Here is a 19785-nt window from a genome sequence, read left to right as displayed (position 1 = left end):
AAACAAATTTCGTTAAAACTTAACTTATAATACAACTGGCTGATATAATAATATAAGCCATAGCAGATCACCTAATTGATCACTGAGACAAAAATGTATATGGTCCATGCCTAGCTATTAGAAGGTAGGTAAAAAATACGCTGCGTATTTGAAATGATTTAAGGAAAATTTTATTACTTTTTGACTTTAAAATATTCCTGGGTAATTCAATAAATAAAAGTAAGTTCGTACATATTTCTTTATAACTGCCGCTGCTTAAACATATTAATTATTTTTATTTAGACCCACGTCTTATGTCTAAAAGTAATTCATACTAGTGAAAATCTCAATATACCACAAGATCACTTCAGCACGTGGAGTTTGTAAACAGCGTCTCATAAATGGCAGATTTGAGTGGGGAAACAGCCGAGGGATGACGAAAATCAGGCCCGAATAAAACAACATCCACGCTTTCACTTCAAACAATATGAAACGCGCACCTGCCCACCGGCCGACCGAATTGGCGCCTATTGCCCCTCAAACTTGACAGCTGTCGGACGCGGGAAATTAAAAAAAAATAGAAAATAAATTCTTAAAAAAATTAAAAAATCATCTTAGAACGTTTTAAAATTGAATGTGTTCGACGCGTGTTCGATATTTAAAATAAAATGAAGATGGCTGAAAGTTGCGTTAAAATATTGTTTGTTCTGTGTTTGACTGTAATCTGTCACACTGGAGAAGCAGCGGATGAAATTATTACAACATTGCGTAAGTATCGCATTTTATTTATTATATTATTTTAATAATTAACATATTATGTATTATTGCATCGATGGAACACGTTTGAAATGATATTGTATGTTAAATATGGCCTTGAATAAAGCCAGACATCTGCGTTCATCTCGGCGGTATCTTAAGTGTTGAAACTATCGTTTAGCAATGCTTCGAATTGTGATGAAAAGCGACCTTTGCCTTATTCCGTTAATATCTTATTATTATACAACGGTTACGACGGTCTTTTGTGAAATTTTTGCGACAATATTTTAATTCAGTCGCGTGAGCTAGACTTAATTTGACAAATAATAAATATTATTAAAGTTCACGGTCAAGTGGTGAATGTAAATCGCATTTTTATTAATGACTTCTATTAATAAATTTAAATTATATTCTTTATTTATATCAGATTCAATCACTACGGACCACAACTATTAGTTGAAATGTCAGTCGAGTAACTGCACTAACGAAAAGAATAAGAGGTTCAATGATTTATGTTCTGGGGTTTTATTCCCGGCGAAAACAATAATGTGTCTGACTGTTTAGACTTTAGCGGGTAACGAAATTTCATATATGTAGCTCCAGTGCCCTTGAAAGAAAGAAGTTTCTTAATACAACAATTATTTACCTCAAAAATTAAACATGCGTGATAAATTGTAAAAGGAAGTGTTATTGCGCATTCTACATAATCTCGTTCGAATGTTGCTCAAATCTTGCTAAATCTGAACTGAATAGTTTTGCATTTTCCATATATTTTTTGGTATTATGTCGCTCACATAATAGTTGATAGGCACGAAACTGTTAAAAGTTATGATTTTCTTTATACACATACCTTAGAAAAATAAAATATAGTAAATTGAGTTAATAAATACAATGCAACGCGACCGGAAGCACAAATTTCCAAATATTCTATTTTGTAATGAAAATATTATCATAATTACATAGGCTTAAGTAATTTTCAACATTCCAAAGTATATTGAGCCCACCACTTCGCAGTGGCACGAGCGATGCCACAATTTTAAAAACATTCCAATTTCAAATTTATATTTTGCGTGATGTGCGTATAAACAAAGAACGAAGTTTTTTTTTCTATTACCAGCCTGTGCCATTTTTAAACGCATTTCATAGATATTTTTTTTATGCGTATAAATATTATGTCATACATAAAATATTAAATCATCTATATACATATATGAATCAACAGATAGCCCTCAAAAGTAAACTGTCATTTATGCCATGGTCACTTTCGAGTGTCGAAATAAGCAATGTAAAATATACTTGTCTAGCACACAATGTTCGTTTGTATATAAAATGTATTTACTCTGTTGCTATAGTCTCTTTAATTCATAGAAATTATACGCCAAATATTATCATTTATACGTGCTAATAATTTAAGTCTCTATGTTAGTATAAAGTATGTTCATAGGAGAGCCGATGCATAGCTGTTTCAACTTTGAAAGTCTAAATATATAATTACGGCTTAATTACTATTGGTTCCATCGTTCTATATTACTTTAAAGTATTATAGAATTAAGATTAAACAAAATAAGTATGAAAGGCTGAAGAGCGAGCATTTTGTTATTGTGGGTGTCCATTCATACTATTATTTGTCTACTGTCCTATTTGTACTCTAAAGGCATCTCTTGTTTCGGCACTAGCTTGTTTTATGTAACTCGCGTGTCTGTAGTTAAAAACTGTATGCTATTTATTAGACCGTAATACTTTGAAATATCTTTATGATCACCTTAAACTCATTTGTCTTTGACCTCGTCTGAACGATCCAAATTTGTACATTACTGTAGGATCTAATCAATTGATAATGGCAACTTCCTGCAGAATTTTTGTCGTAATCAAAAATAAACGTCGACTTAAACTCAATTTTCTGGAATTGAAATTATTTAGATGGCATTCTTTAAATATTGTTTAATCTTTGTGAAAATTGAGATGACATGGAAGTCATAGACAGCTTTAATATAAATTGTTGAATTTAAAAAATACTTATATGATTAAACGTAAATGTCAACGTTTACCGGAATTAATGTTAACAGGTTGACATCTTCAAAAATAATGTCAATTACAAAATTAGCGATGACTGTCAACTGTCAACCAATGAGGAAGTTATTGGATAAAAACTAATGATATAACAATAGGTTATTTCTATTCTGTGCCCTTGAATTTAGACCTGCCTTGAATATATTAAAATCTAGTTTTGGTAAGAGATGACTGCTACTAACCTTGCATCTCCTTTTGTATTGAACCATAAATTTTAATCGCATACGTGCAGCGAATTTTGCGCATGCGTACATTGCGTATATGAATTCTTATTTTATATGCTTGGTTGACTATAAAATATATAATAAACTGATTATTCAGCTTCAATGATTTGATTTGAAATTAAATTTAGTTTCAGCAAAAACACAGATTAAATTAGAACAACAGTAGATAGCTTAGTTTCTGTGAGCCAATGGTGAAGCTGTATAATAGTGAATCTTTCTTCTAATCACAATAGAGTTGAATATACTGTGTGACTGGTGACACTAGAGTTGTTGACTTTCTCGGTTCAGCATCATATGCTGCCAGCAAAGTCTACACAGACATATCTTTATAATTTAGTTAGCTGTTAGCTTTATATTTATGTGTCTATTATTAATTTTAATTAATATTGTATTATAAACGTAACGGATTGGCACCCGCGTAGTGGAAAACGAAATAGAAGCAAGCAGATAAGAAGATGGGAGGACGGTATAAACAGGTAGCGGGTCCAATGTGGATTCGAACCGCTAAAGAACGCCTAGCTGAAAATAAATAAATAACCGAATGCCGATAGATATTACGTATAGATAGGAAATAATTATTATATTACTTTAGGCACATTTACTTTATATTTAGCTTGTAAGCTAAACAGCTTTATTAGCTTTTATTTTATTATATTATAATAATGATTTTATAACTATACGTAAAAAAAAAACAGTACAAAATAATAATCGGAAAAATATGACTATCAATTAAAAGGAATCCCCTATATAGCTCGTTCAGGCTGATTCGTGTCGGCATTACCAAATGAGCCTGTAATTTGACCAGCAGAACTGTCCCGCAATCCGCCGAGGCCTTGACACCGCTTTGCGTCAGTTTGCGAAACGCATTGGTAGTAGCCTTATGTTCGATATATCGGACATTCGAGGCGTGCGTTGTCTAATCTTTGAGAAACAAAAGGAAAAAGCTGTCGACAAGAGCTGGACTAACCTAGAGCTAGATTTGTTTGATTTTACCTATTTCACCGCTTATTTTTTTTTCTAGAAACTTAAAACAACAAAATCCTACTTATGAGTTGATATACGAAATCTATTTATAAGTATGTTTTTTTTAATACTATATTAAGTATTTATACTATAAGCCTTAATTTGTTAAAGAATGTGTTGTGGCACGTTTATTTATTATCACTTTAACTTGAGACAAACGTGAAGACAAGCGTGAAACATTCTGTTTTATTGAGACTTCTGGAATTTTCTATAACTTTATTTTTCGAAGGAAACAAAAATACTTCTACTGAACAGTGCAGTAAACAGTACAAATAATAAATTATTAATTAATTTTTAAAACACAATTAAAATAAGTATAGATATCTTGATTCGACTCTTAACAGAAATTACATATAAAACATCTACGTTCAAAATCTTACAATTATTGTTTCTTTATCATGAATACAGGCAAAAGTATGGTTAAAAATAGTACTGTTGTTTAAGGAAAAACATCGATCAAACTAGTTCGATTTAAATTGTTTACAACTGATGAATACTAAATATAGCGTTGACAATTTATCATTTTTAATCTATGGAATATTTTTTCAAGAAGTGACGTATGTCACAACTGACGGTAACTTATAGTACCGTTTAGTAAATAAAGCTTAGTTAAGTTATTTCTTATTAATTATTTATACTTTTTACAATGATAAACTTTCGTACTGCTAGCAAATTAATGTTTAATATTAATTGTTAGTTAAAATCTTAATCAAACGAGGAAAATATTAAGTTAAAACTTTTACTATATACGTTCAATGACATTATGTTGCACTGTTAGTGTCTCCTTTTTCTCTTCTGCCCAAGAAGGTTGAATAGATTACGTAACTTATACAGATTATATATTGATACATAAAAATTTGTATTGTACTAAGTGCTTAATATAAGAAATTTATTAATCGTCTTTAGCACATGCCAATTTCATACAAAATCATTATTACTTTAGAGGAAATCGAATCATCTATATATTTAAAAAGGTTTTCGTGTACATCGTGCTAGTGAAGGCGTATTATTTACACTATATACAGATACTAGCAGACCGGCCAAGCGTTGCTGTGGCTGTTTTTTATAGTAGCATAGTAGCTAACTATTCAAGGGAAACGGTAGGAGAACACCAGTCATGGGGACCACCATGCTTTTTTGGTGGTTATGCCATTAAATTGTAGCTTATGTGTAACGGTGGTTCTTTCAACACAGCGCCATCTGTTAGAATTGTATTAAATAATAAACAAATATGTGCAATAAAATAATATTGCAGGTATAAATTGAGATGTAAGCTATCCTGTCTTTTAAGTTGGATCTACACACGGTGTGCAAATTTGATTGATATCGGTTCGGTAGTTTAGGAGCCCATAGCGGACAAACAACGTGTCACGTAATTTATATATATTAAGAAGATATACAGATTTATTTAATCTGTATATTGCACAGACTATATTGTAATTAAACAATGGTCTTTGGTATTATGATATAACTTTTCGCGATATTATCTTTACGAGAATGCTAACATACTTCACATAATTATTATATGTTATTATTTATTGCATATACAAGATTGTGTGATAAGACATTTTACACAATTTCAAAACTTTAATATTAGGTTGTATACAACGAAGTGCCGTGACTTTGTCTGTGAAAATATAATCACTAATAGAATAACGTTAAGGTTTTCTTTTAATTAATATGTATTATATAAATAATATCGTATTGAATGATAATCGAAAAAATACAACGAGGCACATTTAAGAACTAGCTAAAACGATACTAACGTAACGAATGTCGTTGAGAATCATTTCATAATGCATATATGTACCTATATACTTTTCTCAATTTGTTATTACTGAAATTACCTTTTTCTACGTACGTATACGTGGCTTATAATTTCTACTATTTGAAGATTTCATTCATTTGAATTGATAATGTAAACTAATAAATTAAATAAATAAAACTATTGTTATTTTAGAAATATAAATTAAATTGTATAATCTACTTGTCTAAAAATAATTTAGGAAAACAGATTAGGATATCTAAAAAATAAAAAAAATAAAAAATAAAATATGTTTATTATGGAACATAATATACAGGTACGAGTATCACTTATTCCACGTCATTAAATTTGAATTTGTAGGCATCCCTACTCATCGGCAAAGAAGACAGAGGGTGTAGGCCGAGAGAAAAAGCCGGCGTAAAAAACTCTCGGTACTCTTTTAAAATAGCAAATGATCAAACAACACTATTTTAAAACAAATATCGCAAATTAATTAGAAGTAGCCTGTCTAGCACTAGTCCCAGGCCCTTTTATCAACTAGATAATCGTTAACTTTATAGTAAGCCTTTTTACATAGCTTTTCTTTAATACATTTCTTAAATTTATTAAAAGGCAGAGATAAAAGAGCCTCTGGGATTTTATTAAAGAAGAGTATCCCTTTTCCCAAAAAAAGAATTACTAACTTTAGATAGTCTAGTACGGGGAAATTGCAGCCTTCGCTTATTCCGAGTATTAACATTGTGCGTATGTTCTATTCTAGTAAACTAATCACTATTTTTGTATACATACATAATATTTTCATAAATATATTGCGAGGGAAAGGTAAGTATATTAATAAAGCTCAAGATCCATAAAGGATGGCAATGCTACCGGATTATAATAAAAAAAACCCTCTAGAGAGTAATTTATAATGGTTAGCGCACTAAAAATAATTAGTATTTTGTAAACTTAACATTTTAGTCAATTCGCAAAAGTAGGTTTATAGGTTGTAATTTTGTTGATTACATAATATAACTGACCTTGTGCAAGAGCTGTGAAACGCCGTTCAAGTTCAAGTTATAGCTTAAATATATTTCGTTTATTCTGTATTTAATTAACCAAAAGCGATATATTTACTACTTTAATTACTGACCTTTGAATAAACAAGGCTTTAACTTTAAGGTAAGCTAGATTTTTTCCTGTTTTATTTACACTTAATATAAACAAAATTCCAATAGCCGTGCAATGAAATTAATTTCGAAAGATACCTTAGCACAATTTTCTTATTCATATTATCAATACGATATTTAGTTACTGACGTCATTCAGTGATGCCAACTCCTACAGAATGTTCCCTCTAGGACGTCAAATACCCCTAAATATCGATAAAAAACACCTAAGGATTCTTTTTGTACACTCGGTTTGAGACGTAATTTCAAATATGCATCAAAAGATCATTGAAGTAGTATAAAATAGTACCAAATTTCGATCTTGGAGTAGTATGTATAGCTTTTTGATAATTCAGTTATAGTTTTGTCTTTCATATTTAGTTATTCGGTTAATAGGTAGTATGTTGTTTTTTTTAGAAAAAAAAAAAAATATTTGAATAAAGTACCCCATAAAATGCCCCTAAATAAATGTACCTCTAAACTTTGGACATCCTTATTCCCCTAAATTTTTGGGGAAACCCTGAACCCTGGGTTCGCTTGCCATTCATTTTTACCTAAGTATATCTTGCGCGTTTGCGAGGGAAATTAGCGCAAGCGTTACATTAATTATTTCTTTCTACTTCGTTTGATTGTTCAGATTCGTATTACTATTACTATGACTACGATTGTATTTAAATACTGTATTACAAATAATTATTATAAACAATAGTGTTATTATATATCCGGTTCATTTATACTGTTAATTAAATAAATAAATTTACGAATTTCAACATAATGACTTTAAATGGCTTTCTGCTTTCTAGATAATAAACAATTTATGAAGCATTAATTCAATATTTATTTCGATTCTTTTTTATATTTAAACTCGTTTTTCTACCTCGTTAAAATCTTATTATTAGAAATTTCAGAAATAATTAACGTTCAAATAGTTTAAACATAAGATTTTCTAAATATAAACGTCATTCTCACATCGAGAATATAGCTATAGCTTCAATAAAATATATAATTTAATTTTTTTTTTAAATTCACGAAATTCCCGCTTTTCACTGTAGGTCATCGAATAGCAGATCACCTTGTCACACTGACCGCTTGTCATGTGATCAGTTACATAACATGACATGCTTTTGCTTTATATACAAAATACTTATCGGAATACATGACTTTCTTATTCAAATAATAAAATAAATTTGATAAAAATGTTCACGTTCTCCAATTTGCTTTCATTGCAACGTAATTCTTACTAATTGGTTCATTTTGTGAAAATATTCCCATTGAAACTTTTAATATTTAGATACATATTTCGTAATTGCAGAGATTAATTTGCATGAAAATTCACTAGTTAAAGTAGAAATGAAGCGTTATCAAGCAGATAAAAATCATAAAATTTTGTTGACATTCTCATTCTTACAAAACATTCTTACATTAAACAGATAGTGGAGAGATCTCGTTTACCAATACATATATTACGTAAATTCGTAGAATTTTAATGACAACTTTGATATACAAAGAAGTGAATCGGTCTTTGAGGGTTTTAATCCCAGCTCTAAACCAGAAGAGTATTTCTAAATTTTTTTCTCCTTTTCAGCGGAATATCTATTACCATGCAGCCGAAGCGATCCAGAATTAGACAACTGCATCAAAAGGTCTTTTAACCACCTACGTCCATATCTCGCAAGAGGCTTAACAGACCTTGATGTACCACCGGTAGAACCTCTCCTCATAGACAGGCTGGTGATGGAAAATTCTGCTGGACCAGTTCGAGTAACCGCTACCTTCAGTAATATTACTGTGATCGGGCCAAGTAATTACACAGTTACCAAAATAAGGTTAGTATTTCTAGGCATAGAAGGCTGCCTAAAGGCATAAAGGTGCCACTAAATTCCTATTTCAAAATAAGTAATTTATTAAGGAAAAAAAATCAAAATCATTTATTCATACTTATGAACGTCAAAAAAGAAATATATATTAAATGCTTCTTATTTTACATTTACTGCCAGTTCTCAAATCAAGGGAGTGGAACGGAAGAGAAGAACTGGCGATAAACTGTCCGCCACTCTTTGTAATCGCCAAATTATTTGTTTTACACAATGTTTGTAAGGATCTGCAACCATTACACCATGTTCCACATTCCACATGGGCTAGACTTCGTCAAGTGTAGTGTGTGTGAGACGCTCATTAGATCCGTTGTGTGTAAAGTCCTGGCTAATTAAGCCAGCCTAGCTCCTTCTAGAATCTCAGCAGTTTCCTGGGCACTTCGCAGGCTTCACGAAGCTTTGACTTGCTGCCTCCACACTGCTCTATCATCAGCTTGACTCAGAGTTATTAGTACCCATAATATAAAACTGCGTGTTCCTTAATGTTTTAGATACCACACAATGCGTTTGTAAAAAAAATGTGTTACAACACAATTTACCTGCGTATAATAACCACAATTAGTTGTTTTCAAATGTATGTCAAGACAACACTAAATTGGGGATCATTATTTTTATTAAAACTTCAATGTTGACCACGTTAATGGTTTTTGTTTCTTGGGAACGGAAGTACCTACTCGTTTGTTTAATTTGTATCGTATTATTGCAACAATTTGTATAAGTCACGTCAAATGGAAGAGACCTGCTGCCCGCAACACAAGAAATCCTAATGTGCTTGTGCACTTTTCCAATATAATACATCCTTTTTGTCTTGAGTGTAATAAAGATTTTTCTTTTCTTTTCTATAATTTACATCGTAGAACAATGTCACTACGAAACTAATTAAATGAATCACATATTTTCGTATTAACAATATATCTATAAAGTATGTGGTGAAATGTTCTACATTTTTATTTAATGCTATAGTAATTCATATATGCTATGGTAAAGATTACAATTTCATTCCGCGCAGTATTCAAAAATTGTTTAGCATTTACTACGCATACTACTTAAGTCTATAAAATGATTTCACTCGCCTGTAACCAAAACTTATTATGCTCTGAATTTTAATACAGGAATGAACATGTTCAAACAAACTCCGGAAGAGATCAAGGCCTACCGCGTGTTTTTTTTATATATATTCCATACGTATCTTGGGTAGAATTAACAAATTTGCGTAATAACTAAACAATTGTTTTCAGATCTGACTTAAAGAAGTTACGCATAGACCTGGGACTCGTTCTGCCTCGCATCGAAGTGACTGGCCGCTACGAAGTAACCGGCCAAGTTCTTCTGTTTCCGGTTCGCTCCCAGGGTGACTTTTGGGCGTCATTCAGTAAGTCTTACATACTTTACTTCTTTGTACATTAAGGAGCAACATATACCCGTAGTAATTATGCATAAAATGCGTTGGTAGTGGTGGTTTCTCGGTTAAAAAGTTCGCACGATTGGACTTTGACTCTATCTTAAAACAAGATACTACAAGAATCTTATGAGCTTCATCGGTATGATTATGTTTAGAGAACCATCGACGAATGAATGAATTGAATGACGCCGTTCATTATCTATATTTTTAAATATAAAACAAGTGCTGTTCAATAAAGTTATATATTATTATTCACTGGGTGTTACATTAAATATCAGTTACACTTGTGTGTTTTAGTATAACATTTGAAATACACATTAAAAATAATCTTGTTAAATCACTAAATATCGTGTAATGTATGTAATTTTATTTCATAAAATGGTATTGCACTCCTTTTCAGAATGCGGAAATTTCGTACTCGAAAGGAAGGAGACCTTGTGTTGTATATTTTTAAAATTACGATAAAAATCTGTTAATATAAAAAGCTCCACATATTTATTTTATAAAACTTATTATGAGTTTATACCTATAGATTACATTACCTTCTCATTCTGAAAAAATAGCTGATGTATTATGATGTCTAGATCTAAAACAAATTACAATACTGTTAACATATACATATGTCTAATACTAATTCCTTATACGTTACAGCTGACGTTGCTGCTATAGTGAAGATCTTTGGCAAGGAGTTTCTTCGCCAAGACACGAAGTACATGACGGCCGATCGAATGCTGGTAGACTTCAAACTCCGAGGCTCCAGATTCAAAGTCCGGGATACTGTCAACTATGGCAGTGTTATTGGTACATATTTTTATTATTTCAAAACTTGACTTTATCTGTAACAATATGTTAATATACATTGCAATTGATTAGTACCAAATATATATAATATATATGCACCGTTCCGTGGGGTTATTTTGATCTAAACTGAAGAAAAAATATAGAAAAAAATAACTTAATTATTCTATTATGATAATTATTCTACACTACTACAAAAAAAATATGTTAAATAAGTAGAGTTTCTAGATCTTGGTTGCTAGAATTCATTTTTGAACAACAGTTTAAAACTAACTTATAAACGCAGTTTTAAACCAACTTAAAAAGAATTTGACAAACAACGTTAAATTTTTTAAACTGATGTGTGATTTCGTGAAAAGTTTATTTATTTATACGACGTTATTAATACATAAGTTATGGCATTGAGGCAACGGGCGGCCTTATCGCTAAAAAGCGATTTCTTAGATAGTTTTACTTCAAGCTTAAATAATGTTCTAAAAATTATCTAATGTGTTAAAACATCTCAATTTCCAGGTGAAGCAATGAACCAGTTCTTGAACAACAATGCAGCTGAAATCATCGATGAAATGCGTCCAGCTGCTTCAGCGGCAATCGGCAAGCACTTCAAGGTGTTCCTTAATGCAGCTTTTGAGAAAATTCCAGTCGACCTCTGGTTGACATCCTAATACCGTGGTGAGATTGTTATTAGCTATAATTATTTTATAGGAAATGTGCGTGTATTTTTTTAATATAAAGAAATGTGTAGTTACAAATATTTAAACTGACTTGTCACAGACTAAGAAGCGAACTAGAAATGTAATGTCAAAAGTAAAAACAAACATGCATTCAATATTTAAGTGTAAGGAACTACAACTACTTCCAAATAGTAAGAACAGAATTGAATTGATTAAGGCTATGTTCACATGTAACGCGCGTTAACGCGCGTCAACGCGCGATCAAATTTGAAGAGAGTTCACATGATGAGCGCTAATGCGCGTTGCGAGAGTACTCGTCAGTCTAGTTCGGTAGAACGTAGAAAATGGACGTGGAAGAGGCTATTATTTTGTGGTTATATTATAAAGAAAAATATAGAAAAAGAATACATTGAAAAATAGACCCAGTTTGTTATAAATATAATTACGAAAATTAACAAAATTACATGCGATCGCGATGAAAGCGCGCGCTCATCTGAACAGCAAACGGACATTACATTAATCTCAAAGCGCGCGTCAACGAGCGATCACCTGCGTCTAGAGACTTTTTCTCTGAGCGCCGCGTTGACGCGCGTTAACGCGCGCTCATGTGAACAGTTGTATGAAAATACCACAATGTCTAGTCGCGCGATTTGAAAACGCGCGTCAAGTTTTTGCCATCTGAACATAGTCTTAAATACAATTTTACTAAAAGCAATAAAAAAATATTAAATAATCTAATTAGAATGTGTTGTAATTTGATAATTTAATTGTATTCAACATTACAATATCTTTTCAAATTGATGTAAATAGAAATAATTTCTGTTATAATACTGCTACTCAAATTTAATTAGAATCGAATCAGTATCTTTTCTACTTTTCAGATTTTTTATGTCGGATTAAATTATTTTTAATTTTCGAATATACAAAATAATGATAGTACAAGACAACAAATGTATATTTTTTGAATAAAAATAAATAGTGTTAAAATATCGAAAGGAACTGATTGTGAACAATAACACAGTTAACAGAACAGTATTGACTTTAATAAATCTGTTCTATATTTGAATTGATATTTGACCTGAGATTTCAATGTCGTGTAATAAAATAGTATATGTACTCGTACAACGAAAATACCCCACTGTATTTTGGACTTAGTAAGTCGTATTATTTATTTAATAATAAGTCGTGATTGTAATTTTTAGATAGATAAGTGACGAATGTGATTGTAATAAAAGTATTGTATTAACCATATTTAATTTCAACTTTTATTCAATATTATTAAAATCAATAATTTACGATCCGTTCGTACTGGGATGTAATAAAAAGGCCGCAGTTAATTTTTGACATAATAACTTATTTTAAGAAACTAGAATATACGTTTAAAGAATTTTTAAAAAATAGTATAATAAATCGTATATTATCAAATGTGCTCGAATTATAGTACCCTCATGTTCACAAATATTTGATTTGAATGAACTTGTTTAAACTCAAGACTAGAGAGAAATGGGCGGGAATTATGATAATTGTTCTTTATTGACACATCCATATCCACATTACCCTGGTTATATATCCAAATCGTGGAAGTCTTGAGGTTTCCAATATCAATGTTATTCCTACCAGTAGTTGTTGATAGCGCGTATAGGAATAAAAATCTTATCTGTTTAGCAAGGGTTCGAAGACACGTTCTCAAGGTTGCTCGCACTTCAACCAAAATTCTTTAGTTTTGTAATTAGTAGAATATGGTTTTTAAGTAACATAATTTCGCGATGGTATAGTATTACTTCTCGCGTCCAATGGGACTTACCCAACAGAACTTTCGCCATCTAATCTCGTAATAAACTCATTTACAACGTATAATTTTACGACCAAGGTATGTAGTAATCGTGTAAAGTAAACAAAATGTATTCTAAAGGCATTGGTTAAGGTTGGTGTCCAATTCAAACTTTTTGAATTTTGAGGATGAGTCCTTTTGCGACATAATATTTTGTGCATGTGCTAGATGTCATCTTCTATAAATATGATCTATGTATATTTAGGCTCTTTACAATTCAGTGGTCTGCCAAGGTATTTATTTCCCTTTCAATTTTATTATTTAATTACTGCAAGCGTTTTGGACGATATAAATTAGACCATAAAGTTGGTAAGGTGGAGGACCCTTCTTGGTTATATTCTTGCTGAGTTCACAAAGGCTAGGCTTAGATAGCACAATAAAACTGATCCAGATTTAATAACTTAAGAATAAATTTTATTGTGATAAAAATATGTCATTTGCGTACAGAGTTGCGAAGGCATGATCTGCTAAAGGCTTTAGGAAGTCACGTAGAGCCTCTTCTATTGGGGCCTGAAAATCTCCAGACATACTCTGCCAGTTTTCATTAACGAAATTGTTCATTGTTTTACCTGAAAATTAAAATATTTATTTATTTATTTACACTTCGTTGCAATAAAAATAAAAGAAACACAATACATAAAAATTATAAGGGATGCAACGGGTAGCCTTATCGCTAATAAGCGATCTCTTCCAGGCAACCCTAGTTAAAGAGAAAAACTAAAAAAAATAAACATGATGAGTGCGAGAAGTGCAGAACCAAATGTTATTAGAAAAATATAGAACCTTAATATAACGTAATACAAATATTGTGAAGATATTACACGTGATGATGTGATTTGATTCTCCGTTGATTGCGAAAATGATGTAATGGCAGGCCAGGCTTTAAGCCAAGGGAATTGCCATTAACAAAAAGTGAAATATAGTAAAGTGTACTATATAGGCTGGAGTCTTGATGGACCACACCGAAGCCTGGTGAGCGTGCCTCAGGATCAGTATGTTGACGTCGACGACTTAGGAACTTTATGGGTTTGGTATAAAAGGGCTCCTTTTTTAAAAGAAATGAATATAGCTGTTTACTAAAAACAATTATGATTTTATTCTAGAATTAAATATACCTGGCAAAATTGTATATACAGTGTAACCTCTTTATAACGTCAATCGCTATAACGTAAAACGTCTCAGTTACTAAACACACCATCATCACCTATCTATTATATATATAAAAAATATTGTAATTGGTTAAATTTGTTTTTTTCGCTCTTCCGTCCGTATAACGAAAACTCTCTATAACGAAACAAATGCTCGGTCACTTGAAATTCGTTAGAAAGAGTTTACACTGTATTATTACGTTAAAATGAGATGTATGAAAAGAAACATTTTTGAAGTTATACTTCTTTAGGCGCGTTATGAAAAATTTATGAGAGTGAAATTTTACAATGCGCGCGCACCTGTGACACAAAATTAGGAGTGTGATTATAGCGTGCGCGAGCGAGATAGGAATAAGACAATCTACAAGTAAAAAGAAATAGAATATGCGTGAAGTTCGTATGCCAAGAATTTTGAATGACCATAATGACATTTGTCATTTACGTTTTAAACAAATAAAGGAGTTTTAATTATTTTTTCAAAGAAATTTAGCAATGCTTTTTGAATTATAATCAGAAGTGATTTAAATTGAATATTTAAACCAATACTAATTAATATTTGTGAAAAAACTGTGCTCATCAACCTTCCTAAGTGCTTCAATAAAATTGAGGTTAACTATCCGTATGTATTATTATTATCGAGTAATGTTTTGATTAAAAAAATGACCACATTGTTTAATCAAAACATGTAATTTTTCTGATTTAATCTAGCAAATATAAGGACAAGAGACAAAAAACAATTGATGAATAAGTGTAAGTGCACTAAATTGAATACAAAAAAAGAGTTGTCATCTTATCGCTGTGAAACATCAAAAACTGGAGGTGGAACAAAGCCAAACTATTTTTAATAATGCCAAAGAAGTATAACTTCTTACGCGCGTACATAAGTACACGCAGCCTTTTTTGTCTCTTCGAAGCCAATTAAGTTTTCCGCTGAAAATCGTCCATATCGTATTTTATTTAGTAATCGCAATTGTCCATGTTTATGAACTTTAAGGTATATAATGTAGTATTTATCGTTACACCGAATGAAAATGCTTACTTAAGTTTTTATCATCACCAAATAAGTTCTCCAGATCCATTGTTACTTGTCCAGCCTGGAAATTTACATCAAGTTTTTCACAGGATAAAGTGTCTAGTCCATTTAATACTTTATTTGTACCTAATGTTATAGTAACTGTTGCATTTATATCACCTGAAAAAAATATTATATCTTAAAAATCAGAAGAACCTTTGGTGCAGATAAAAGAAAGAAAGCAACAAGATAATAATTTTCACTTTGTCTAAAACATTTAACACCTATTAATTGTTTCTAAATTTAAAAATCATGAAAACATGCTTACGATATTTTGATGTGAAGTCCCCATTTGCTTCCACTGGTATCATCAGAAGGGTTCCTTTCAATGTGTATTGTCCTTTCATCCTCAACTCTGGAATATATAGTCTGGCAACTATCTCATGATCCTTGGCATGGATGCTACAAAATGGTAAACTTTTCTTTCAGATAAAGTCTCGCAGTTTAATAAATATAATATCCGATTATAATTATTAAACGAAGGTACTGATTTTATATAAAATGTAGTTCAAACTTGTAGTAATTCGAAAATAAATAAAACAGACACAATTTAATTTATTAAGGCGTATATGATGTTTATTAATCTTTTCATCAGTTTTACTATAATTTGTTCTATAAATGGTACGAAAACAAATTAATTTTCTTAGGAAACCGATAGTTTGTTAGCAAAGAGCTTTTTACTATTCATAATATTTGCATATTTTTAGTAGTATATTTTGCGTGGATGACGAAACTTGAATGTTCGTATTGTTCTTTAATAAATGATCTATTAAAAGAGTTCTACTCATCGGACGAATTGTAGCGACACCTACATTATGTAATCTAACCAAGAACGATGACGTTCGATTAGAGGAGCAGTACACCACACCTCCACAGAATACATGCCATAAGGAAGGACTATAACATAACCTAAATATAGAAGAGGAAAATGTCGTAACTTACTCAATACTTTTTATCCGCATAGTGGAAGGCCCTCTCACATATACATCTGAGAAGGAGGAGGTTACAGATAGAGGTCCAGTCGTCTGCTTTACTGAGAGGGACCGAATTAGGAGTGGTTCACATGATGGTATATCTAATTTAGGTATACCTAAATAGGAAATAATGTTGTAAATTAGTACAAAAATATACAATCATGTTCGTGGTACACAGATCCTTTAGTTTCGTTTCACTAAAATATGATTGAAACAGTTTTTTTTTTATGTAATAGGAGGCAAACGGGCAGGAGGCTCACCTGATGTTAAGTGATACCGCCGCCCATGGACACTCACAATGGCAGAAGGCTCGCAAGTGCGTTGCCGGCCTTTCAAGAATTGGTACGCTCTTTTCTTGAAGGACCCTAAGTCGAATTGGTTCGGAAATACTTCTGTGGGCAGCTGGTTCCACATAGTAGTGGTGCGCGGCAAAAACTGCCATATAAAACGCAGATATTGAAACGTATCATCCCCGTGGCCCATTAAACTACTGAAATAAGAAACAACTAGCACGATGTATGATCACTAACAAAACCCATAGGTTTTGATCAGTAGCAAAAATGTACTCCTAAAGCTTAAGATAGAAGAGAAAGACATATTCTAAGAAAGAAATGAGCTATTGAAAACAACCACTATCTTCCAATTTTATAGTTCCTGATATTAGCGAGTTTATCCGAACAAACTTAGCTTTATATTATACATGTCATCAAAGCTAGTCACGGCATAAACATTTATTAAAGTAAATAATTCACATATTAGGGAAATGAAAAAATATTACCTGCGGCAAGTTGTGGAATGTAAGTATTTAATGCATCCTTCAGACATTTTCCGAGAGCCTTTTCTTCACGGGGACAAATGAACCCACCAACTATATTGCAAATTATTTTTGATTTGATTATTGTACACTTGTTTAAAAAGATTATAATCGCAAATCTATCTTAAGTAATGATAATGACAACTGATTTATGTAAATGACAGGAATAATTTAAGTAAGTGGGGTAGATTCATGATTTAATGAGAAAACGTTTTTTTAATGAAAAAAAAAATTGAGAAAAAGTCTGTTCTTTAAGTAGTGTAAAGAGTTTTTATTTCTGCTTCAAATAGACTTTCTTACGAGATATAGGGGTATGTATATTGTATACACTTGTTTAAAGAGATTATAATCGCAAATCTATCTTAAGTAATGATCATGACAATTGATTAATGTAAATGACAGAAATAATTTAAGTAAGTGGGGTAGATTCATGATTTAATGAGAAAACGTTTTTTTAATGAAAAAAAAAATTGAGAAAAAGTCTGTTCTTTAAGTAGTGTAAAGAGTTTTTATTTCTGCTTCAAATAGACTTTCTTACGAGATATAGGGGTATGTATATTGTATACACTTGTTTAAAGAGATTATAATCGCAAATCTATCTTAAGTAATGATCATGACAATTGATTAATGTAAATGACAGAAATAATTTAAGTAAGTGGGGTAGATTCATGATTTAATGAGAAAACGTTTTTTTAATGAAAAAAAAAATTGAGAAAAAGTCTGTTCTTTAAGTAGTGTAAAGAGTTTTTATTTCTGCTTCAAATAGACTTTCTTACGAGATATAGGGGTATGTATATTGTATACACTTGTTTAAAGAGATTATAATCGCAAATCTATCTTAAGTAATGATCATGACAATTGATTAATGTAAATGACAGAAATAATTTAAGTAAGTGGGGTAGATTCATGATTTAATGAGAAAACGTTTTTTTAATGAAAAAAAAAATTGAGAAAAAGTCTGTTCTTTAAGTAGTGTAATGAGTTTTAATTTCTGTTTCAAAAAGACTTTCTTACGAGATATAGGGGGAATGAATCTCTGATCAAATGATTCTGAAACTTTAAGTTTCCTCTTTAAATCTTTTTTTACATTCATGAATCGAATTAATAGTTAGAATTAAACTTGGTCTTCTGCAATTTTTACGCTTTTCTTTTAAAAATGTAAATAAATAAAACTTACAATTTATATAACTTTTTTCATGACACAACACAACACTTATTAAACTAAAAATTATAACCATAGACGACCGCATCGTGTACTTCAATAAGGAAAGTATAATTCAGTAAATAATATAATTAAAGTTTATCTTTTAAAAAACGTGATGATAGGGTAGAAATTGATTACAGTCAGTTTTAATCTCACGTTCTTGATTGAGATAAAATATGGAAATGTTTTTACAAAATTTCCTTACGACATTCAAGCAAATTTCGTATCTATAAAAATGCGTTTATAGTATTTATAGGTTTAAAAATATTTTTTAGTCCATGATGAAGTCCCTTAACCACTGGGCTGCATGATGAAGTCTCTCTAAACTCATTTCCGAATCTATTATGGTCACATTTCTTAAAGGAATAACTGACGCAGTATTGTTGTTTTATTATGAATCAAATTCAGGACCACTGTCATCTAGACACCACACCGATGACATTTTACCACATAAATATAAAATATCTACCGTCCCCAAAACTTTTATAAAATAAAAATGATTAAATAAAATACAAAAACTACCAAATTGTCTACTTAAATTAAAACAACAGTTTTGGTAGTATATAGCTTTTTGTAGGAAACACATTTGTGGTTACGAAACTTGAATTTAGGATTTTATTGCACGTTAGTTATTTAATTGTAGGTTTTATTAAAGTTAACTGAATCAACAAGCAAATATTCGAAGTGCAATGTTGTAATGGTGACGTAAGTTTTAGTAGGTTAGTGACCGCAAGCGACTCGCTGACATACTTTTATTTAGTACAAGTATACGAACGGCTTCTTTAACGCATTGGCTAACATTTGTTTAGCGAACTAATATTAATAAAGTAATTGGACATTTAATTTCTAGATATCACTTCTTAAATTGTTTTTAGATCTTAAGAAATTGAGAGCTTATGCTATGCCTTAGCGCATGTTCTCAGATTGCTTCTTTTCTTTGATAATTTCCTCTTATAGACCCGTCTTCTTTAGCTGACTATGCCAATTAAAGGCACACATTGAAAGTAAAATCAATCAAGATTTGAACCTA

At 31.1% G+C, this 19785-nt stretch overlaps 2 protein-coding genes across 2 annotated transcripts; one reads left to right on the top strand and one right to left on the bottom strand.

Moving 5' to 3' along the window:
• Nucleotides 1-460: 460 nt before the first annotated feature.
• Nucleotides 461-12108, top strand: LOC125060387. The gene is made up of 5 exons (XM_047665270.1): nt 461-747; nt 8550-8790; nt 10077-10210; nt 10892-11041; nt 11552-12108. The coding sequence occupies exons 1-5, from the start codon at nt 648-650 to the stop codon at nt 11701-11703; spliced, it is 777 nt and encodes a 258-aa protein (XP_047521226.1). The 5' UTR covers nt 461-647; the 3' UTR covers nt 11704-12108.
• A 1849-nt stretch (nt 12109-13957) lies between these two features.
• Nucleotides 13958-18873, bottom strand: LOC125060526 (circadian clock-controlled protein daywake-like). The gene is made up of 6 exons (XM_047665492.1): nt 18729-18873; nt 17516-17605; nt 16706-16853; nt 16032-16165; nt 15731-15883; nt 13958-14112 (listed from the first exon to the last, which is right to left on the bottom strand). Exons 1-6 carry the CDS (start codon nt 18799-18801, stop codon nt 13958-13960), a joined length of 753 nt encoding a protein of 250 aa, XP_047521448.1. The 5' UTR covers nt 18802-18873.
• Between the last annotated feature and the right edge of the window lie 912 nt (nt 18874-19785).

Source organism: Pieris napi, chromosome 21 (genome assembly GCF_905475465.1).
Source record: "Pieris napi chromosome 21, ilPieNapi1.2, whole genome shotgun sequence".
NCBI lineage: Eukaryota > Metazoa > Arthropoda > Insecta > Lepidoptera > Pieridae > Pieris > Pieris napi.
The sequence above is the reverse complement of the archived record's forward strand: the minus strand, read 5'-3'. Positions and strand labels throughout refer to the sequence as shown.

What these genes read in the sequence shown, in the direction of transcription:
- LOC125060526 (XM_047665492.1), bottom strand. Translation starts at nt 18,801, where the DNA reads ATGCGGTCGTCTATGGTTATAATTTTTAGTTTAATAAGTGTTGTGTTG. An exon ending in ATGCGGATAAAAAGTATTGA is followed by an intron (nt 16,166 to 16,705) that starts GTAAGTTACGAC and finishes ACCATTTTGTAG; the next exon opens with CATCCATGCCAAGGATCATG. An exon ending in GGACTTCACATCAAAATATC is followed by an intron (nt 15,884 to 16,031) that starts GTAAGCATGTTT and finishes TATTTTTTTCAG; the next exon opens with GTGATATAAATGCAACAGTT.
- LOC125060387 (XM_047665270.1), top strand. Translation starts at nt 648, where the DNA reads ATGAAGATGGCTGAAAGTTGCGTTAAAATATTGTTTGTTCTGTGTTTG. An exon ending in TGAAATTATTACAACATTGC is followed by an intron (nt 748 to 8,549) that starts GTAAGTATCGCA and finishes TCTCCTTTTCAG; the next exon opens with CGGAATATCTATTACCATGC. An exon ending in CAACTATGGCAGTGTTATTG is followed by an intron (nt 11,042 to 11,551) that starts GTACATATTTTT and finishes CTCAATTTCCAG; the next exon opens with GTGAAGCAATGAACCAGTTC.